Source organism: Vanellus vanellus (genome assembly GCF_965231255.1).
Source record: "Vanellus vanellus genome assembly, chromosome: 9".
In the NCBI taxonomy this organism is placed as follows: domain Eukaryota; kingdom Metazoa; phylum Chordata; class Aves; order Charadriiformes; family Charadriidae; genus Vanellus; species Vanellus vanellus.
Window position 1 is genome coordinate 21,126,241 of NC_138914.1, and position 20,613 is coordinate 21,146,853.

At 51.6% G+C, this 20,613-nt stretch overlaps 1 protein-coding gene across 1 annotated transcript in view; it reads right to left on the reverse strand.

Annotated features, from left to right (window-relative positions):
- The window catches only part of RNF123 (ring finger protein 123), a 51,540-nt gene that overhangs the window by 15,602 nt on the left and 15,325 nt on the right, over positions 1-20,613 (reverse strand). Inside the window, exons 19-33 of the mRNA XM_082487717.1 lie at positions 20,059-20,179; positions 19,139-19,240; positions 17,842-17,948; positions 17,102-17,300; positions 16,338-16,483; positions 16,053-16,136; positions 15,303-15,410; positions 12,136-12,313; positions 11,357-11,431; positions 10,884-10,971; positions 10,535-10,622; positions 10,321-10,405; positions 2,728-2,867; positions 2,341-2,529; positions 641-716 (exon numbers count right to left, since the gene is read on the reverse strand). Coding sequence (XP_082343843.1) covers positions 641-716; positions 2,341-2,529; positions 2,728-2,867; positions 10,321-10,405; positions 10,535-10,622; positions 10,884-10,971; positions 11,357-11,431; positions 12,136-12,313; positions 15,303-15,410; positions 16,053-16,136; positions 16,338-16,483; positions 17,102-17,300; positions 17,842-17,948; positions 19,139-19,240; positions 20,059-20,179 — 1,786 coding nt within the window. The remainder of the gene's footprint in view (positions 1-640; positions 717-2,340; positions 2,530-2,727; positions 2,868-10,320; positions 10,406-10,534; positions 10,623-10,883; positions 10,972-11,356; positions 11,432-12,135; positions 12,314-15,302; positions 15,411-16,052; positions 16,137-16,337; positions 16,484-17,101; positions 17,301-17,841; positions 17,949-19,138; positions 19,241-20,058; positions 20,180-20,613) is intronic.

Genomic DNA, 20,613 nt, shown 5'->3' on the forward strand with positions numbered 1-20,613 from the left:
TCAAAGCCCCATCCAGCCTGCCCTTGAACACCTCCAGGATGCAGGATGCCCGTAAGACAGCACCTGGAGCCAGTCTCTGCTACCAAGCCCAGCTCAGCTGCCCACAGTCACCTCCATGAGGAAGAGGGCTGACGTTGGTGAGAACGGCTTCCCCCAGCAATTCAGTGCACCCTTTGCTCAATGCAGAGCACAGCAACCATGCCTGCTACCTAAACTTCAATCTGTCCAGGGCTTTGAGCCTTTCAAACAGCTCCCACCTAACCTGTGTCACATCAGTGTCTGGCAACATACCTCCCTGCCCAAGCACACACGGTTCCACCACGGACCACCAAACCCATGAATCAGCTGTCTCATGAGGACAGACATCCTGGAGGCAACCAGAGCTGCTGGGCAAACACAGGCTAAGGGTCTAGGAAGAGCATCAAAGCTCAGGTCTGCCTGGAGGATTTATATATCTTCTGAAGACAGCACCTCCGTGGCAGTCTGCGGCACCAGACTGGCTTCCCAGCCAGGGATGCGGCAGGTCTGATCCCGTACACCTCTGCACTGACCTTCAGTACAAGCCACCCCTCGCTTCCCAAGGGCATGCCTCCAGCATGTTTTCAACAGAGAGGGACAGAGAGTTAATGCATGGACTCACCCGGCAGACGGAGGTTGACCACTCTGTCAAACAAGTTCCTTTCAGCTGTCACACGGTTCAGCACCTGGTTCAAGAGCTGTGTAGGGAAAACCAGAGCGTTTGTACTTTCTGGAAGGGCCTTCCTGTGAGCAGCATCCAGAGAGCATGATTTGGGGCAGCATGTCCCTATAGCTCAGGTTTGGTGCCCGGGAGCTGGTGGATGCACAAAGGCAGGCTCGGAGCAGAGACACAGCTTGGCCCTGGCATGGAAGGAGGTGGCACCACACCACAGTGGTTGTATCAGACCCAAACCTCCCATGGAAGAGTCAGTCTGAAGTCAAGACACCTGAACCTCAGCATCTTCCACCTAAATCTGAATCCCACCTACAGATGCCAAGCTACTTCTGTGGACAAAAGCTCTCAGCAAACAGAAGCTACAGTCCCTACGACATCCACAGCCCATGAAGAGTGAGCTGGCAGCTGCCGCTGGGCAAAACCAGTGTCAGCAGGGTGAAGAACAGTCCAGGTCCTGCCCTGCCTGGAGCTGGCAGCAGTATGGCCCTGAAGCACAGGATGAGCACAGAGAGAAATGTGCTCCTCTGCTTGACAGAGCACCACCACAGGCAGAAATTTCTGCCTACGACCAGCACCGAAGGAATCAACTGTAAAGACACTTAATTAGCCACCATTATCTCTCACCCAAACCCCCAGTGGGATGAGCGGGGACTGCTCCATGCTTGACACAAGCGCTGCAAGCTGTGCACCACCTCTCAGACACAGCATCCCTCTTCCTGTTGCCCTCATGCACAGAGAGCAGCACGCACCCCTCTGCAGACACGTTCAGTGGTGGGCACGGCTTTGTGGCAGCACCAGGACACGAGGGGGATGCTGCAGCACCTTGCACTCTGCTGGCTATTCCCCAGCTTGCCCAAACCACCCGTTAAGGGTCCCTCGCTTTCCTCCTTTAACAGGAAAAATCCCAGAATCTCAGGCTGAGCACTTCCCACAAGACTGCTGTAAGAGACCGCACTGTGTCTTGCTTTGCCTCATCAACCCTTGGAGCAACCCAACCCTTGGGGTGTAGGTAAGGTATATATGCCTGCTCTCCACCAGGCTGGCCCGCAAAAGAACAGCCTGTCCTAAGGGCTTTCCAGGGCTGCTTGTGCTTTAGAAAAAAAAACTAATTTACTGGAGCCTAAGGGGTGTTGTGGGTTGGAATGGGGCTGTCCTGGTCACCCCGGCAGGGAAGCAGAGACGTTTGGTACCATAGTCTAGGACTGAGGGACAAAGGACCAAGATGCCTGCCCAAACATGGGGGCATGTTCCCTGTGAAGCCAGCTATACTCCCTACAGCTCTTGCTAAGTTGTACCACACCTCCTCTCTGGATTTCACGGCACTGCTTGTCACAGGACCATTCAGCACCTACTGGGTGGAACAAACTGGCCATAGACCCTCTGAAAGAGGATCAAAGGGGCTGTCATCCTCCCTCCTGGTAGAGGCAGAAATCAGCTGTGGCCAGGCTAGTTCCAAAGGAGGGGAGCAGTTGACATGTGGCGATTTTAGGGAGCACTGGTTCTGCAGCAGCTGGGTTTGCCATAGCACCTTTAAGTACGACAGCGTTTGCAGCAGGAGCCCCCACTTCACAGCACATCTGGAGAGAGGGCAGAGGGCCCCCCATGCCCCTTCAGAGGACACTTCACACCTCGTGAGAGGATGATACCTGGGCAAGCCTCCGCAGCAGCAGCTCTGACGACGGGCGATTCCAGTCCAGAAAGATCTCTGGAGCCAGCGTGACGGTCATTTCCAGCACCCTGAGCAAGCTCACCGACAGGTCAAAGCAGGTGGCACACACCTTCAGCTGGCGGCTGTCCACGAAGTTCCTCTCCAAGCGCTCTGCTGCCTGCTGGATCTGCCAAGCAATGGAGACAGCTTCACAAGGTGCCCCTTCCCAAAAGGAAGGCTGTGATCCCTAGCCCAGCTCAGCTCCCATGCGTGCCAAGGAATCACTGCACTCCCAACCCCAAGACTTGTGTCTTGAACCTCGCTGTGTGCAGGACACGGGCTGCCATTGAGTGCCGGACCCCACAGCCCCGGGCACCACGCTCACCTCCTGAATCATGCCAATGAACTCGGAGAAAGCCCAGTTCAGCTGGTTGAGGACGCTGTTGAGGAAGCTGGGGGCCAGGTCACGGTCGCTGCGGAGCAGGTCTGCCATGTGCCGCTGCAGCAAGGTGGAGGGACACGGTTCTGAAACCAGACAGCAACAGCTTCAGTGGTCTGGTCCCGGAGAGGCCGTGGTTGGGGTGAAAGGACTATTCTGAGCAGAGATGTCTCCTGTCGGGCCTCCAAGCATTTTTTTTTTTTTTGCAATGCCAGCCTGAATTAACCAGGGAAGAGCCCTGCATGCTTGCTGCTGCCCACGTGCGCAGGAGCGCTGCCTGGCAGCTCAGCATCCCTCCCACTCAGCTCTGCAGAGGTCCACGGTCAGCTCAGCATTAATTGCTCCTGATACCAGTGTGGCAGCAGCTGCCCGGCAGCAGGGCCACCCCTGGCCTCACGTGGACATGCCTGCCTGCCTGCCTGTGTCCGAGGAGCGAGGCACCCAGCAAATCCCACTGCCAAGAGCCTTCTGCCTGTAGCTGGGGCTTGGCAGGCTCAGGAAGGGCTGCCCATGCTCCCTGGCCAGGCTGAGCGCAAGCACAAACACACCTCCACGGTACACGGCATCTCGCCTCTGGGCTTCTCGACTATCGAGAGCATGGACAGAGTCAGACCCAGCAGCTGGGGAACACAGAGTCAGGGGTGTGTGGGGCGCTGGTTCCTGTGGACGGGCAGAGAAAGGAGGGGGGCACAAATGGGATGGATGCTTCTCACCTGGAAGGGTACCAGAGTACAAACCACAGGCTGAAATTCAGGGCTTAGAGAAAGAAACTTGAGGAGATTTACCAAGTATAACAAAAAAAAAAAAAATCCAAATACTTTTTCCTCTACTAGAAGCTATGAGTAAGAGCCGGTGTAAACTCTGGAAGCACCAGCACAGCTGTACTGTGTTGGCAGAAGGTCTTTCGGGCAGCAGCCTGCTCAAAAGGCCAGCATGGGCAAGGGAAACACAGGGCAACCTCCATCACATCCATAGGAATCGAGAAGCAAGGCGTAACTACAGGCAGATCACTAGCTGGGACTAGCAAAGCCAGAGAAGGACGGCTGGAGACCATCAGCTCAAACGGGAACAGGATAAATTATGCTGTAAATACCCACTAATAAGCGCAATGAGGTTTTATTATTACGGAGGACATGCACTGATGTCTCACGGTGCATAATCACTGCGGGCAGGCCAGTGCCCTGACTTTGATCCTGGCTGCAAGCACATATTTGGGAGGGATTTCATCACAACAAATGTCTTTGATGTCCTACTCCCACCCGCAAGTCCTTTCCCAGCCCTTGGCTACACGCAGCTCAGGGACTGCCCGAGCCAGATGTCCTTTTTATGTATTTAGTGATCCTCAGTGGATTTCTTGCCCAGCATCCCCTGAAACTGTGTAAGCCTTTAGCATTGAACGTGTCCTGGAGCAACATTTCACAGCTCAGTTGTGTGTGGTGGGAGGAATTCGGATTTGAGCTTGGCTCCTGCTTGCTTCATTTGATAGTATTTATTCTTTGCAGTCCCCTCCTTCCGGTGGAAGAGACAGAGAGATGCTGCTCTGCAGTCACGTCCTCCATCTAGCCACGATTTCAGACCTTTATGATAGTCTTTTGAATGGGAACAGCCCCAGCCTGTGCAGTTTCTCACACAGAAACTGTCACATCTTTGTCCCCTTTGCCATCCCTCCCTGAGCCTTGCCAGTTCTCCCAGATTTTCTTTGGAGAGGCAGAACCAGAAGTGCACGCAGCAACCAAACCACAAGCACGTGGCAGATTTCCACAAAGGCATAATGTGGTTTTGGGTTTGTTCTGTTTTCCTTTCCTCTTAATTGCTGTTGTGTAATTTGTTCCTTTGACTGGGCATCAAGCTGATGTTTTCCGAAAGATTACAGTAGGATGACAGTTCAAGGATAACCCTTTTGTAAGAATTACAGTTCAAGATCCTCAGGAACTTGCTGGTCGCAAGGTGCAAGTGGAGAAGCCCAGGAGTCAACACTGGAGCCCACCTTGTTGTCTTCTGTCAGTGATGGATGATGGGGCACAGCACACCCTTACCAAATTTGCAGATGACACTAAACGAGGGGCTTTGTCCGTTGTGCTAGAGGCACCCTAAGAAACTTGAGGACTGAGACAAAAAAACCTGATCATATTCAACAAGAAGGAGAAAATTCTGCATCTGAGGAAGAATGACCCCAAATATCAGTTCTGGCTGGGAAACAATGGTCTGGGCATGGATAAAGAGGTTATGGAGGATACCAGCTTGAACAGGGGACAAGTGAGGGCTCTTGCTACAACTAAGAGGTGGGTGACGGTAGGAGGATGTGCTCAGCAGATCAAGAGGAGGTGTCACCCCTCTGCTTGGCCCTGGGGAGGTCATACCTGAAATACCGTGGCTCTTTTCTCAGTAGGGTGCATAGACAGGTCCCAGGGATCCCACCCTACAATCTTGTCTCTAAGGGTTATGCTCAGCTCGCAGCCCACTTATTTTTAATCCCATTTTCCCTTCACATTCACCACTCTACCTCTGGCGATGCTGAATTCCATCTGTGCTTTCTCTCCCAGTCATTCAGAATTGGAAAGTCCTTTTGTAGGGTTAAGTTTTTTGTGTCTTATTTCCCCCAGCCTCCCCTCAATGTATAAAAAGCGCTTTTTACTAAAACTGCTGGCATATTAGCCTCCTTCCAGCCTTCAAGTACTGAAGCAGTCCTAGGCAAGGATCACCACTCCTCGTGGATGAGCTCTGCAGGTTGTCCTGTTGCTCTGTCACCAAAGCCTCTTTCACCAACATTTCAAGTCAGGACAGATCTCAAAATGAATTGCCCAGCTGAAGTCTACCTCATTTGAAGGCAGCTTTGGCTTTTTGAAGAATGCTCTTCTGCTTTTAATAACTTGTGTTATCTTGATTTTTAGCCAATGACTATTTCCTCATGGTCTTTTTCCAATAAGTGGCATGAAATTTGCTCCAAACCTTGATTTCTAGGTTCTTAAATGCTTTCCCTGCTGCTGGCAAAGACTGTGCCAGTCTATAAAAGCATTAAAAAGTGGTGCCTCTTGTCAAACTTCTCCACAGTTACGTAGGCTTTTTTAATGTTTTAAGCTAACACCAGGAAACAGTAAATTTCCTTGGCTTTTGTTGCTCCCAAGAGAATTCTGAATCTAAAGACGCTGCAATCACTGCTACTCTTTGAAAGCAACATAAGGAACCGGTCCTGGAATACAGCAAGAGCAGCTTCGTCCCTTGCATGAGTTCCCAGATGAGGTTCTCCATGGGGCAATCATGAGTGGTATCCAGGAACCTAGTCCTGGTGCTGCGTTTATCTTCATTTGCAAGAAGTTCACCTTTGCTGAGGTGTTTTCACCCTCCTCCCTCACGTCTGTTACCACTGCCCTCCTGCGTAATGACATAGCCCTTACACGTGCCATTTCAGACAAGGACATCATTTCATAGGGAGTCTGTGGATACTCACTGATGTGGTTACTTTCTTGCTCCTGGCAATAGTATGTCATCAGTGTTTCTAAAACTTCTGACTCCCTAATACAAAAGCCACTCAATCTTGGCTTAGCCTTCATTATGACAGATAAAGATCAGTCATTGGAACAGAAATCGGTGGTTTTCCAAGGCCAGAAATGATGACCTCAATACATTTAATGTGGGCAACAGAGCATGGCCCCAAGCGGTTATAGATATATCCGATGCTTCCACAACAGAAACTTACCCGCAAAAATATAAGCAAAATAGTCAGAGGAAAAAAAACCCCAAAATCTAGGTGGGAGGGAAATAATGAATGAAACAATGGAGTTCTTTAAGATTATTAGGCAGCCAGAAAGCCTCAGTGCTACAGCAAGCACATGGGTTAAAAGGCTCACCAAGATCAGGATGACAGTCCAAACTACGGTTGGACTCAATGATCTTAAGCGTCTTTTCCAACCTAAATGATTCTATGAAAGACATAAGTTCAAATGTAAGAGGCAAAGTGAACATAATCAAACATCGCCAGCGGTGGATCAAAATAAAAGGAGAAAAGGGGTAATAGAAGGGAAGACATAAAAGAAACATCCAGGACTAACCTAGCTACATATACAGTTTCTTCAGCGATAGGAAAAAATTGTAACAGAATTATTAAAAAAAAAGTAGTAATGGGAGAAAGTCTAACACTAGCAGAGGCCCATTAATAGACAGAGTTAAATATTAATAAAGCAGACAAAGTGGAAGCCTTCAATAAGTGCTCCTACTAGATAACTGTAAAGAAGCAGGGTCATGTACTTTCATCACAGGAAGATAATTATGTACTTTATAGTTTGCTAATGACCCAGGATGATTTATAACAGGGTTATTCGTGAGAATTCTTGGTCAGCAGCCCAAGGGGGGCTCTGGACACTGCAGCATTTACTGTAGAGCTGGGGGCACAGAGGAGGAAAGCTCAAAATGGACCAGAGTCAGAAGCAAAAGCAGTTCCACCCAGCATTAATCCCAGTTTCTGAAAGGTTCCAGATGCAGATGTTAAATAGCTGCCGCTCAGTGTCTGTGGCTATCAGGCTGATGGAACAGCTGTGCAAAAGGTGAGCTGGGGATGCAACAATCCACGTCACCAGTAAACTGTGCCCATTCAAAGATGTATTGAGAGAGGACCAAAAGGAACATTGCAGGGTGAGGCAGAAGGAAAGCAAGCTGCCTTCAGGGGATGAGATCTCAGTAAAGGCTGAGTGCAAGGCATCAGGATGCCCCAGCGCACGCCTGGGACTCGTGCGTGCCTCCAAAGCAAAGCACTGGCAAAAAGGCTAATGCAAGTTCTGGCTCCGTGACTGGCAGATCAGGTAGGCATTCTAGCCAGCAGGACGCTGGCACCTCTGGGGCTGCTAAAAACATGGGCAGGGTGAACACAGAGGTTCACAGAAAAACAAAACCCTTTCCTGATGAAGATGAAGATGCAGAGGCTGCACTCTTTTCACCATTAAAAAGGTCTGAGAAGTGAGTTTACCCTGGTACACAAGCACTTTTGAAGAATAAAATGTTGTAATGCACAGAGTTTAACCCAGCAGAGAAAGGCAGAGTAGCAGTAGCGGAAGACAGAAGATGAGGTTAGGTATACTCCCATCAGGAAAAAGTCATGGCTTTATTTCTGGGTGTGAGGAACCACCATCAGAAGGGCTTGGACGGTTCAACTGCTGCCAGCTGATGCTTACGGAGCTGTCAGATTGAGATGGGATTTCTTCATGAAAAACCTCTTTAGCTTAGGCAATTTGCTGGACCCGGGAAGGGGCCGTGGGTGAACCCTCTGGTCCATATTGCGCAAGAGCGCAGCTAGATGATCTCATGGTCCTATCCACCTACCCTCCACCGCTTGATGGATGCGTGGGCAGAAGAGCCGGGGCAGAGGAGCCCTGCGCTGCAACCTGAAGCCACCCTGCAGCTCACGGAAAACAAGGCAGGCTGGGCCTGGCACAGGGCCACCCCTGCTGCTCACTGTGTGCATGCCGTAACAGCACCCAGCCTTGCCTACAAGCCCCGATGAACGCAAAACAAGTTCCTACAGCAGCCACCGATCAGAATTGCCCCGCCGCTGAAGAGAGCCCCCCATCTGCTCTCAGGAGCCCAATTGGAGGCAGATCCCTGCCTGCACGAGAGCCGTATGGTGCCAGCGGGGCTAAGGAACAACTCGGGGAGCAGGCAGGAACACACACAGCCTTTCTGAGCCTCTCCCCCTCCCCGGGCTAACCCAGGCAGCCATCTCACTGCTCGCCGTCGGTGAGCACAGGCAAATCGCAGCATAGGAGACGAGTCTGCGCTCCGTGTGTTCCACGGATACCACGAAGCAGCACCAGCACACCTTCGCCACCCACGTAGAGTCGTCCAAAGAAGCATCCCCAAAGCAGGACAAGGCTGGAACACCAGAGAAGAGGCATTTGCCCCAGCTCCCTTCGGACTGGCCTGCAGAAGCAGACCCAGACAAACAGGGATTTCTCTCAGCTCAGCAGTTTGTCCCGTTGTCTCTGCTGATGCTCAAATTGCAACAAGGTGAAGACTGATGGGTGGGGAGGTGGGGGGGGTCATCTCCTCCTTCTTCCCTGGGCAGCGTATTCAAGGACACCTCTGAGTCCTATGTCCCTCTTCAATTAAATCAGCATTCATTATTGATTTGGTTGCGCCTTAAAATAGCAGTCCCAGGAGCAAGTCCCCAGTAGCCAGCCCAGCCTGTTCCAGGCTCAGACTGTGTGGAGCCACCCAGAGATGGATGGAGAGAGGCCTCAAAAGCTGAGGAATTCTGCTCCTGCTCCAGAGCTCCCTGGGATGGGGGGAGCTCGGTCACCACCCCACGGGACTGGGGGCTTGCTCGTGCAGGAGAAGGGTGAGGGGACAGTCATAAGGTCCCTCCCACATGTGTACCAGGGCTTCCCCGTCGTCCTTCAAGGATGAGAGGAACCTGAGGCTGGCACAGCCTGCGGCAAGGCTCTGACCCCAGAGGTAACCCTGATAAAATAGAGGCAAGAGTGGGTCTGTGATGCAGCCTCGGAGACTGCCATGTTGGCACCGGTCCCTCCGGCACCCCCCAGGGACCTAACCAAGAAAAGCGATCATTGTGTGAAGCCCTCTGCCCGCCAAAGAAGGGTCTCTCTAGACAGAAGAGGGGAAGGAGGGAGCTCTCTAAAGCTACTTCACCAGACAAAGAGAGGGTCACACAACAAACTTACTCTGGAAACTAGCAACAGAGAGATCTCCTGGGCACCCACGGGCAGGAGAGAGAAAGAGAACAAGAGTGCCATTAAAACAGAGACCAGCAGCTCTCCCCACCGGCCGGGGATTTGTGTGCACCTCCGCACACCGCCTGCCCATGTCAGGCTGCAGCACCCCCTGTCCCTCAACCCCGGGCAGCTCTCCAGGAGCAAGGTCTGGCACAAAGCCTTTCCTACAGCAAAGTGGGGTCAGGAATGTATCCGGACAGGCCCAGACCTTGCGAGGGTGGAGCCGGGGATGTGTTCTTCAGCTCAAGAAAGGTACTTTCTCCTTCCCATGTCCTTCTCAGCCTCAACAGTTCAGCAACAGTGCTGAGAACCAAATTGCCATGCCAAAGGCAGGACAGGCTCTGCCAGGCTCTGAGACGCCTGAGTAAATGACTCCCTGCTTGCCAACTTGTCCAGTGCCCTGACTCCTCAGGGACCTGCTCCCTCTCACAGGCTTCCTACTGCTCACCTGCTCTTCCCCACAGCAGCTGCTCGCTGCAGACATCAGAAAGCCTTCTCCCAGGCTTACATTTTGGGATAAAACTCTGGTGAGGGATTCTCACCTCTCCCTTGAAAGGCAGAACCCCTCCTTGTGATGGATCTAACCCACCATCCAGGCGGCAAAAGAATCAGCAGCCAGTCCAGAGAGACTGGGGGTGTCCAGGAAAGGAAATGCTGGCTGCAAAGGTCAGGCCTGGACTTGTGGCCAGGATCCCCCTACTTCAGCAGTCATCTCACTAGCTGTCCTGGCCCACAGTAGGGACAGCTGCTAGGAAAGAGACCCGTCCTCCCTCGCCACCCATCATAATCCTGAGCGCCAATCCCCTGTCCCACTCACTCTGCAGGCTGGGCAGGCTGGCATCCTCAGGCTTGGTTTTCAGCAGGTGTGGGAGCCGTGTGTATCTGTACCCAAAGCCACAGCCCTAGTAAAAGAGATAAGGAAAGATCTCAGATGCTGGAAACCAGTTGGGTTTTGCTGCTACTGGAAAGTGAAATGCTCAGTGTCCACCCAGCCCCAGGCTGTGAGAGGCGTAGGGATGTAGGATGCTCACCCGCCACAGCCTGACGAGGATCCAGTTGGTCTGTGCCCAGGGTCGCTGCTCGTAGGGAGCCAGGAGGTTCTTCATCATGGAGATCCGCCTGCCAGATGAAAGACATAGGTCATCCACAAAGGGTTTAGGGACAGGGGATTAAATAGAACCCCCGGTAGGATGCACAGAGCTGGGACAGAGCAAAGCCACTGGTGTAAGGGTCCTAGGAGGCTCCCCAAATCAACTCCAGCACCCTCCTGCAACTCCCAGACCCTCGGTGGTGCTTTACATCCCTCCTGCTCCCCCACCCAGCCTTGCCACCGCCCCAGTCCTGCCCCAGCTCCCCAGGAACAGGCAGGGCAGCACTTACTGCTCTTCTGGGATCCTCTCCACAGCACGCAGCGAGTGGGGGTAGCAGACGTAGCTGGCCAACGCCTGCATCAGGGAGTCCCGGATGTCTGTGGAGGAATGAGAAGAGGCTCGGCCAGGCACCCAAGGACAGGCAACATGCCAGGGAGCACCTGAGCACCAGAGGCAAGGAGGGACCGGCCCTCATTTGCAGGGGCGCTAGCTGACCGGGAGAGTGTCCCTGTGCTCAGGCAGCTAAGCAGCTAACCCCAGATTTGATATGCAACTAGTTGGGACATAAATCCTGTTCTCAAATGGATATCCCAGGTCATGTATCTAGCGCTGCAATAAGCAGGACCTCTCTTTGTACGTGGAGGCATAAAGTACTCAACAAATTCAGCAGGCAGATTCCAACAAAAGTCTGGTGAGCCATCGAGAGTGGGACCGGCCAGACCTGCAACATTATCACCCCAAAGCAGAGGAGTGCAGCTTTACCCGTGCCCACAATCCTCGAGTCAGCAAAATGCTTGGCCAGGATGGCAGCGAGGCGCATCAGGGTCTCTTCGTAGCCTGCAAAGAGAAGGCAGGAGCAGGGGTCATGCCAACGGCCTGATCGACAGCCCTGTGGTCCCAGCACTCCTGTGGACATGGCACAGGCCACGGGATTCATTCCTGCTGCAGCTAACTTTGCAGTTTTGTCTAGTTGTCAAAACAGACAGCTGTGAAAGCACGTTCATCTCCGACAGAGCCTCTCGCCTCAGTCTGCAGAGTCTAAAGCAGTTACTCAGAGAAAGAGAAAACCATGCAAGTGAGTTGGATGGCAAGGGGAAGATGCCAAGTGCAGAAGAGGCTGAGCAATGCAAATAACATCCTAGATCTACGCAGAAAAGCCATGTTCGGCCTGCAGGCCCTGAAGAAATCTGCTGTGGCTTAATTCTGCCGCTCCCTGAACAGCAGGCACAGTGCCCACTTAATGGATGTGAACACTTTAGCTTTGTCTTGCTGGTGGGAACAGAAGCTCTTCTTACCTTCACGGGCTCTGGAAAACACAGAACAATTTGCTAAGAGCTTGCGGGGATCACTTAGTCAGGAAAAGCACAGAACGTGCACAGAGAGAATACACCCAAACACAGACTCTGGGCATCAAGTGGGTGGTCATCTTCATAGGAACATATCCAAATCCCAAATCAGGGGGATTCAAAAGCAGTCCCAATTCCTGCACTCATGGCACATTTTCCGCCACCCAGAGACCAGCAGGCTCTCCATCCCCTTACCTGGAAGTTCCTCCATGCTGTTTACAGGGCTGAAGTAGTTTTTGAGTGCGCTGTAGCTGTTCATAGCCACGCTGAGGTAGAACTCCGGCATGAAAGCGAAAAGTGAGCCCGTCCTGTCGCCATGCTCGATGGTGCGGATGCACACTCGCAGCAGCCAATATATGTCCTGCATCTTCTCCTGGCCAGAGAGAATGCAACAATCCCCATTCAGTTTTGTCCAGCTTCTCTTTGGAGAAACACAACAGTCAGCATCACACTTCAACCTCAGAAACATCTCCATGGCTTTGTCTCCCTGAGCCTTGAAACCCTCCAAGAACTACTCCTTGGTAGGACATATCCGACCACACAGGCGGGATCGCAAAAAAGGCACGCTAGTTTGTATTCCAAGTACACTGGTTGAGGGAAGGCAGGCACTAGCAAACCCAGCATAAATCTGCTGGAAAGCAAAGCTGGTCCTTTGTAGGAATTAAATGGGAACAGGCAGAAAGCGCATACCAACTCAGATCTTTGCAATAGGCAGCCACAGCCTTTCGTATTCTGTGCCAGGCATTCACCCAGATTTACTGTCCTGAGCAACATCATCCTCTTGCTTCTCTAAGCAAAACTCAGGGGGTCCTAAATTAAAACCAGGAAATTTAAGGGCATCTACACAACTTTAAGCTATAAAAATCAGCACCAACAAAGCCATAAAAAGAGGAACTATTATTTCATACTCTGCAATGCCAAGAAATATCATAAGCAATAGCAATTTGCATAAAAATAGATGGAGGGGGGTTACACTTCTAATTAAAAAAAATTAAAACCAGAGATGCAGACAACTGATTTCATGGCTTAGCGGCTTTTCTGAAGTATGTAGCTACCATCTTTGAGAGATTTACATGGGTTTGTTCTGTAAATTAGACTGAACTAATGTAAATCAACTAAACTGACTAAAAGACATCTTGACACCGACACACATCTCAGCTCAACTGTTACTTTCAGGATAAAAAGAAATTGTGCAGATAACATTAAGGTAAAGAAAGAGAGTTGGAGAGTTGGAGAAGAGGAGACTGAGGGGTGATCTTATTAGCGTTTATAAATATATAAAGGGGGAATGTCATGAGGATGGAGCCAGGCTCTTCTCAGTAGCGACCAATGATAGGACAAGGGGTAATGGATTCAAGCTGGAACACAAGAGGTTCCACTTAAATTTGAGAAGAAACTTCTTCTCAGTGAGGGTGACAGAGCACTGGAACAGGCTGCCCAGGGAGGTTGTGGAGTCTCCTTCTCTGGAGACATTCAAAACTCGCCTGGACGCCTTCCTGTGCAACCTCGTCTAGGTGTTCCTGCTCCGACAGGGGGATTGGACTAGATGATCTTTCGAGGTCCCTTCCAATCCCTAGCATACTGTGATACTGTGATACTGTGAAAGCTGCACTTGGTTTTATTAAGACTTGATAACCTCAAAATGTCATCTCGGGTATTGCCAAGGTAGAAGAAAGCCTACACCAAGAGGATACAAAGATGTGATTACCCACAGTGTGATGGATAAATACAGTGTTGTAATAAAATAAGACGAAATGGTCTTCCCACAGGGATGTTTTGAAGGCAGGATTATCTACTTTAAAACTAGGAGTGTTTTTAAGCTGTAGCACTCACTTTTGTCTAACTTTGAATCCCTCAACTCAGAATAAACTAGTGACTAATTTCCCAGAGGAAGGCATAGCCTCTCCTGCACTCTGACACCTCAGCACAGAGCAGGACTTCACCTCGAGACAGAACCAGTCTCTTTCTCTCCATCAGCATCAGCAATGCCTGTAATACTCATAACACACGTGTCCCTCCTTTGCACAGAAGTCCCAGGGATGCTGGAGCCTGCTGGGTGGACGTCTCCATTAGGCAACAGCAAGGACCTGCGATGACTGTGAGACGGAGCCCTGAAGGTACCGGCAGTATGGACAGGCTCCTTCGTGCAGCCACGCTCCTCTCGCTTGGCTCCTGGGGCACATTTCACAGCCCGAGCCAGCTAGTGACCTGCTCTCCCTGCCCGCCAAGCAGGCCAAGGCAGGAGCACAAGGCTGTAACCTTCACTCCCAGATGCTCCTGATTCATCCAGAAAGGTGACACCACACTCCTGATGGGAGGCGGGCACCTCCTGCGTTTAATATGACAATAGATCATCTGGAGACACAAATAGTGTTTCTGCATGGGCCACCATGGCGATCCCTGCAAGGCACACTGGTAATGCCCCATAGCCTTTCAAGAGCAGTTCGGGAAGAAAAGTTTATTTTCTGGCAAGCATGGGCTATGCTAATGCAGCTGGAAAGCTTCTGGAGCGCAGCACTGTGCTGTGGCAGTCCTGCTCTGGGAGCAAAGGAGGGGACGAGCACAGAGCACACGAGTCAGGATCAGTCACAGGAACCACCACTCCTCCCCTCCCTCTTCACATCCTGGGATACACGCAGGGACCCTGCTGCCACTGCATTTTCAGGGAAAGCTGTCTTCTTCCCCAGCACAAAAAAAGCTACAAACAGATGGGGCAAGGTGACGTGCAAGGGAAGACAGAAAGAGGAAACCAGCGGAGCGTAACAGCAGAAGTGTTCACGAGAAAACAGACCAGAGACTTTATCCTGGAAAAAGGTGAATATGGGGAAAATAGGACAACGTGTGCAAACAGTCACTGCATTACTAAATGCAGAATGCACTCTCTCTATGTGGGAACCAAGTGAAGAAGGGGAGAATACCTGAACAAAACCCCCTAGGCCTGGATCCTGCAGATTTCAGGAAGAGCAGCACTAGTGAGACCCCCCGTGACACACAGCACAGCTCAGGGAAATGGTTCACAGAAGCCTCTATCCTCTAGACATGCTCTGAGAACTGAATCTCCCTTTGACCTGCACCCTTCTGTCTGCCACGCAGAGGCCTGATGCCCCAACAGAAAGCCTCCAGAACCACACAGAGCTCAGAACAGACCGGGCTTTGTCCTAACAAACACTATGGGACCGAGCCTGGTACAGGCTAGGAAGGAATCTCTGATGCCCAAGAAGGAAAAAACAAGCCCAATGGATCATCGGCATTGCTCTAACACCAGGAGAAATGACACCTGTGACACGTGAGCCAAGCACCACAGATACAGAGGCTCATTTGCTCGGTCTCCTCTGAGCTGCTCATGTTATGCTCCTGCCTACCTTTGAATAAATGGTGACATTTATCCAGGCGAGGCGTCGGCTTAGGTGATTGAGCTTCTCGGAGAAGACCTTTTGGCTCTTTAGCAGTTCCTCGTGGATGTCTCTCCTCTGAAAAGAGTGCAGAGATGTGAGGGCAGATGTCACTACCATTTATAGCATCCTTTTTCAGAGCTGGACAAACAATGCAAAATCAAATACCACCTTGGGGCTAGCCAGGGAGTACTGGCAGGAGGGAAAGGGATAAGCAGCCTTTCTGCGGGGGGAGTGGGAATCAGTGCCATAAAGAGTACTTAATAGTCTCAGCTGCAGCCCAAAAGGCCTGATGCAGAAGCTGGTTCAGTGTGGGCAGCAGCTTTAGGGTCAACTACTGTCAGATACTTTTTAAATTTGTCACCAGATGCACTCAGTCTCCGGCAGCTGGAATAAGACAGATGTGTCCCCAGTCCAGCACTGGAGGGTCCCCACCCCAGGAGACTGGCTCCGAGGCGTCTGCAGTACATGGAGGTTTGCAAGCTGCCATGGCTTGTCTGGGAGAAGCTGAAGCAGTCACTTCAGTCCCTCTGTTCCTTGAGGCAGTGGTACAATGGGTTGGCAGAGTATGAAACGCAGTTGCCAGTTCCAGGCGTGGGTTACCGCCCCATCCAAGATGTTGGCTGCTCCAAGGCTAAAAATCACCCACTGTGCTTCATCCTTTTTGCCAGATACCGAGGCTCTACCAGAAAAGGAAGCGGGGAGTCCGGAGACACTTACCCTCTTTGGGCAGCGGCTGATTTTTTCTTCTGTGTCTTTCAGTGCCATGGCATATTCATTCACATCATCTGACACACCAACCATCTGAAAACCAAGCAGATTCCAACAACAAATGAGTTGGTTTTTTTTTTTTTGCCTAAATACACAAGCATGCAACCAGATCCCCCACAGGGGCTGGGAGGAGAAGGAAAGGGCACACACAGTCACTAAATAAGCAGAAAACAGAGTCGGTGTAGAAGCATGGAGGTTGGGGGAATGGATTCCTGCACAGCATGTGCTGTTTACCTTCCCAAGCTGCTGGTGGACACTGAGGTTATACATCATCACTATCCCATCCAGGACTTCCAGGAGGGAGTTCTCTGTGATGGGCTGGTCTGGCTCCTCTGGGGGTCTGCCCAGTAAAAGACCTTCATTTCCATGGCTGCCTTCAACTGCAAAGCACACCCAAGACAGGAGAGAAGTTCTCAGCAAGGCATTTTGGCACCTCAGTTTCTGACTGTGCCTCCCTGAAGCCGAAGCGCTGCTGTGTCTCTGTTACACAGTGCTCCTTCCCAGCCCGTGTGATTCACTAGATACACTAACACACCATTCCCATCTCACTGCCTGCATCAGGCTGACCTGCCAGATCTCTTCAAACAGACCCAGGCCATGCAAGTCCCACTTCCTCGAGCCCTGTACATGTTTCAGAGGCCTGCCTGGCCCAACCCAACAGCAACAGCGCTGCTACTGCACACATCATCCTCCAGCTGGTCTGTGTTCAGAGCATGCGTGGCTACAGCTGCCTCTGAACTACCTCCCTGCAAAGCCTCACTGCACTTGCAGGAACCAAGGCAGCATCTCCTTACACGCACAGAGTGCCAGCATCACCAGTGTCATGTTCAGGATGGCAAAGTGGTTAACTGTGGATTTGTGGGTGTCAGCATGCCCTGGGAATGGGAAGAAGCAATGCTGTAAATAGACTGCATTCCTCTTGAGAGCACTGGGAGGTGGAAGGTGCCATTCTCCCAGGGACCACCTGGGCCATGCTAGCACGCAGCAGAAGTACTCACTGTCCTCCTCTGTCCGCTGCTCCACGCTTAGTGTGCGCACTTTGATCTTCTCCAGGGTGCCAAGTGGCCGTCGTGGGTTCATGAGGCTGACGGCGGCCGTGCTGAGGAAGCGGTTGGCGCGGCCCAGGGTGGGGGAGCTGAGCCAGCCAGGTCTGGCAAGAGCTCCACCAATGGCCAGGGCGGCAGAAGGACGCTGAGACTGAAAAGAAAGTAAGGGAGAAACAGGTCTAGCTGTTTTGCTGCCCGCTATTCCTCCTTTGTGCCTCCAAGGATATTTGTATAGATGCACAGTGGCCATTGGAAGGTGAGCAGATACCCTTCCTACCATGGCTGGGCCAGCAGTGACAGGTTAGCCAATGGATATTCCTTCCTCTGAGGGCACACACCGGGTACGAGCATCAGATCTGCGCAGCAAGAAGCTGCTTGGACTGCAGTTGCCTGGCACCCTTTCAAATACAAGCACATAGAGCTGCCACGGAGGGGAGGGGGCATATTCAGGTCAGTGGGTAGTGAGAGAGCAGATCAAAGAAAATTTTGCTGCTCAAACTTGGTGTATCCAGGACCTTGCTGATCTCTAGTGAACCTCGTGCAAGTGTAACTGTTTACCTGGTTGCCCATGAAGTGGTTACAGTCCTGGCCCAGACACTGCCTTCCTCTAAAGCAAAGCTTTTCTAGGCAGAGGCTGAGCTCGCTGCCCTGGCACCAGGGCCCCCACAAGTCAATAACGGTACGTGGCTCACCTGTGCTGCCGATGTCGCTGATTCCTCATCTTCATCAAGATCGTCCATAGTCACTGCCTGCAGCTCTGCAGGGTCGATCAGGACATTGGCTTTTGCAGCCAGGTCATCTGCACAGAGCACACCAAAGCAGCTGTGAATGCAGGGGTCACCCTCCGCTTCCCCCAGGACAGCCCTAGGCTCATCCTCTTTCCTGCTTCTTGGCAGTAGAGAAGCAGCCAGTGAAGTTGGGCGCTGCGTGAGAACACGCTCACTTTCCCCCCAGCTTCCTTACGTGGAATAGGTCTGCCCTTGCTAACACAGCAGAGACCAAGCAGCGATGGGGGCTGCTCACCCATTTCTGTTCCTGGTCCTACCAGCAATAAATAGAATAACTGAGGAACTGGAAGACAACTGGCAAGGGCAAACTGGACTAGTGTAGGGGAGGAAACTCAGGGCCTGAGACCATTTGTTGAGCATCCAGCTCTTCAACACTCTCCCATGATATGTCACGAAGTCAGTAGGACCGCAGGTCCCCTCCAAGACTCAGACCAGAAACCATTCTCAGCCCAGAGGAAGACTGTGCTGATGGCTATGCTACACTAAGCTGGAACAACGTGTCCTCTAGTCCACAGCCCTGTTTTTAAAGCTGGCCAGGAAGACCTTGGTAAGAGACCAGAGGAGATTACATGGTTCTCAAGTTAAGTAATTTAATTTTGAACAGCCAGGGATCCACTTGAGACACGGAAATTGGCTCTAACCTTGCAAACATGCTGGGGAAGGAGAAGAGATGTCTGAGCCAAAGGCAAGTGCCACATTAACCAGAAACCAAGTTTGACTGAACAGCAGTGGGTTTCCAACCCTTGCAAAAGGGAGGCCTTGAAAGTCTGTTTCCAGAGTAGCGTGCTGCAGACAAACATACAGCTGCAGTACATACACAGGGCTGCTATTGCTTGCCCAGAGTGGTACAGCAAGTAAATCCTGGACATCCTTCACACCCAGCAGAGCCAGGCCAACGGTCAGTGCTTTGACAGCTCCCAGCCCTCGGATGTGGTGCAACAAGAGCACCACATCAGAGGGTATTCCCAGACTACCCCCTTCCCTCCACCAGCCACAGGCCCCACTCAAGGATAGAAAGAGTGAACTATTAACTTAAAGGACGCTCTGCGCTAGAGGGATGGGGTCTTCTTCAGTGTAGCTTGCACCTCATTAAAATTCAAGTTTCCTCTCCTTAAATTTACCCACAGCTTCCCCCCGGGATGTCTCCTGGGTGAACTCTGGCCAGGACCTGGATGCAGGTATTGGAAATGAGAGCGCTTACCTTTCAGAGTCTTCTTAAGATGAGACAGGAGACCTCCAAGTCGCTGAAGGTCAAAATAATCCACCTTCCCATTATAAAAGAGTTGAGGAGGGATATAAGCCTCTGAAGAAGAGAAAGAGATTTGTTTCTGAGAGTCCCATGCATAGGACCCACACAGACATACAAGTCCTCCTAAGACAGACCCCAGGGCCCAGCCTGGACTGTCACTAAATGACAACTTTTGTTGTCATAAAAGCACAAGTCATTAAGGCAGAGGTGATCTCCACAATGAACCAAGCGTTAGATCCACACAGAAAGAGGAGTAACCGATGGCCATTGATGACAACCCTCCCAGCACTTCCTCCCTCCCAGCCACAGTCACTGGGAGAAACTGGATCATCAGAAAACTCGGCAGCTCTCCACTTGCCTACTCCAGCTCTGTCAGTTAGTCCCCCAGGGATTGTAAGGTGCTTACTGAGTCTAGGGAAAGGGTCAGCCTGAAGTAAGAAAGGGGACTGCCAAGCAAATTGTGGCAGGACAGGCAAAGCGGGGTTTGAGGGTGGGAAAGCAACTGGCACTGACTTTGTTTCCTCTTAAACCCCACAGTCTAGGAAAAACAAAACCAGACAAATATCTTCGCCTAAACTTTGACTATGGGACCACTGAGCTGCCCTTCTATAGACCCATAATCAATACCGGACTGCACACAGTTCCCAGTCACCCTGGCAAATTCCTGTGTGCAGATCTGTTCCAGTTAACATCCAAACCTGAGACTTGCACACAGAAATTTTCCAGGGTGACTGGGAACTAGACACAGGATTACAAAAGGCTCAAGCATCCATAAGAAAGACAAATTTTCCAGCATCGTGGAGAGCACTGCCAAGAAGCAAACCTTGTCTTAACCACAGAAATGCCTTCAAAGCTTCTCCTACAGGCCTTACCTTCACTGCTCAGTGCGGCAGGGGTCTTTGCCTTGTGGCCATCCCAGAAGAAACGTAGGGCAGCAATAAGCCGGTGCAGGAAGCACACCATGTACTCTGGCGGGCACAACACAGTCAAGTTCTAGGGCAAGAACGAGAGTTCAGCCGTCAGGGCAGGTGTGAAGGTGCATTAGACCCAGTGGCCACATGGGGCAGGCAGAAACTTTCTGTTCTCAGCCTTGCTATTATCTTTAGCTTCCAGCACTGGGAGAGAGCCCAGCCCTGACGGCAGGGAGCAGTTTCCACCTCTAGAAAGTCCTGGGCACTGAAACAACAAGCTGGTCTGACAAAGGAGGATAGACAGTACATGTGCTCCACCACCAAAGGTGGGGCTGCTCATGAACACACAGATGCAGGTGAAGAAAGGGTTTCCTGCAGCAGCCTGCCTCCCAAAGCTGCAGGCCAACAGCCCGATCCAGGGCCAGAAGAACAGTCCTCACCCAGGCCGTGAAGGTGATGCCAAAGCCAGCAGGCCAGCCGTGGCAGAGCACTGCACAGCTGTGCTCCCTGTGTGGT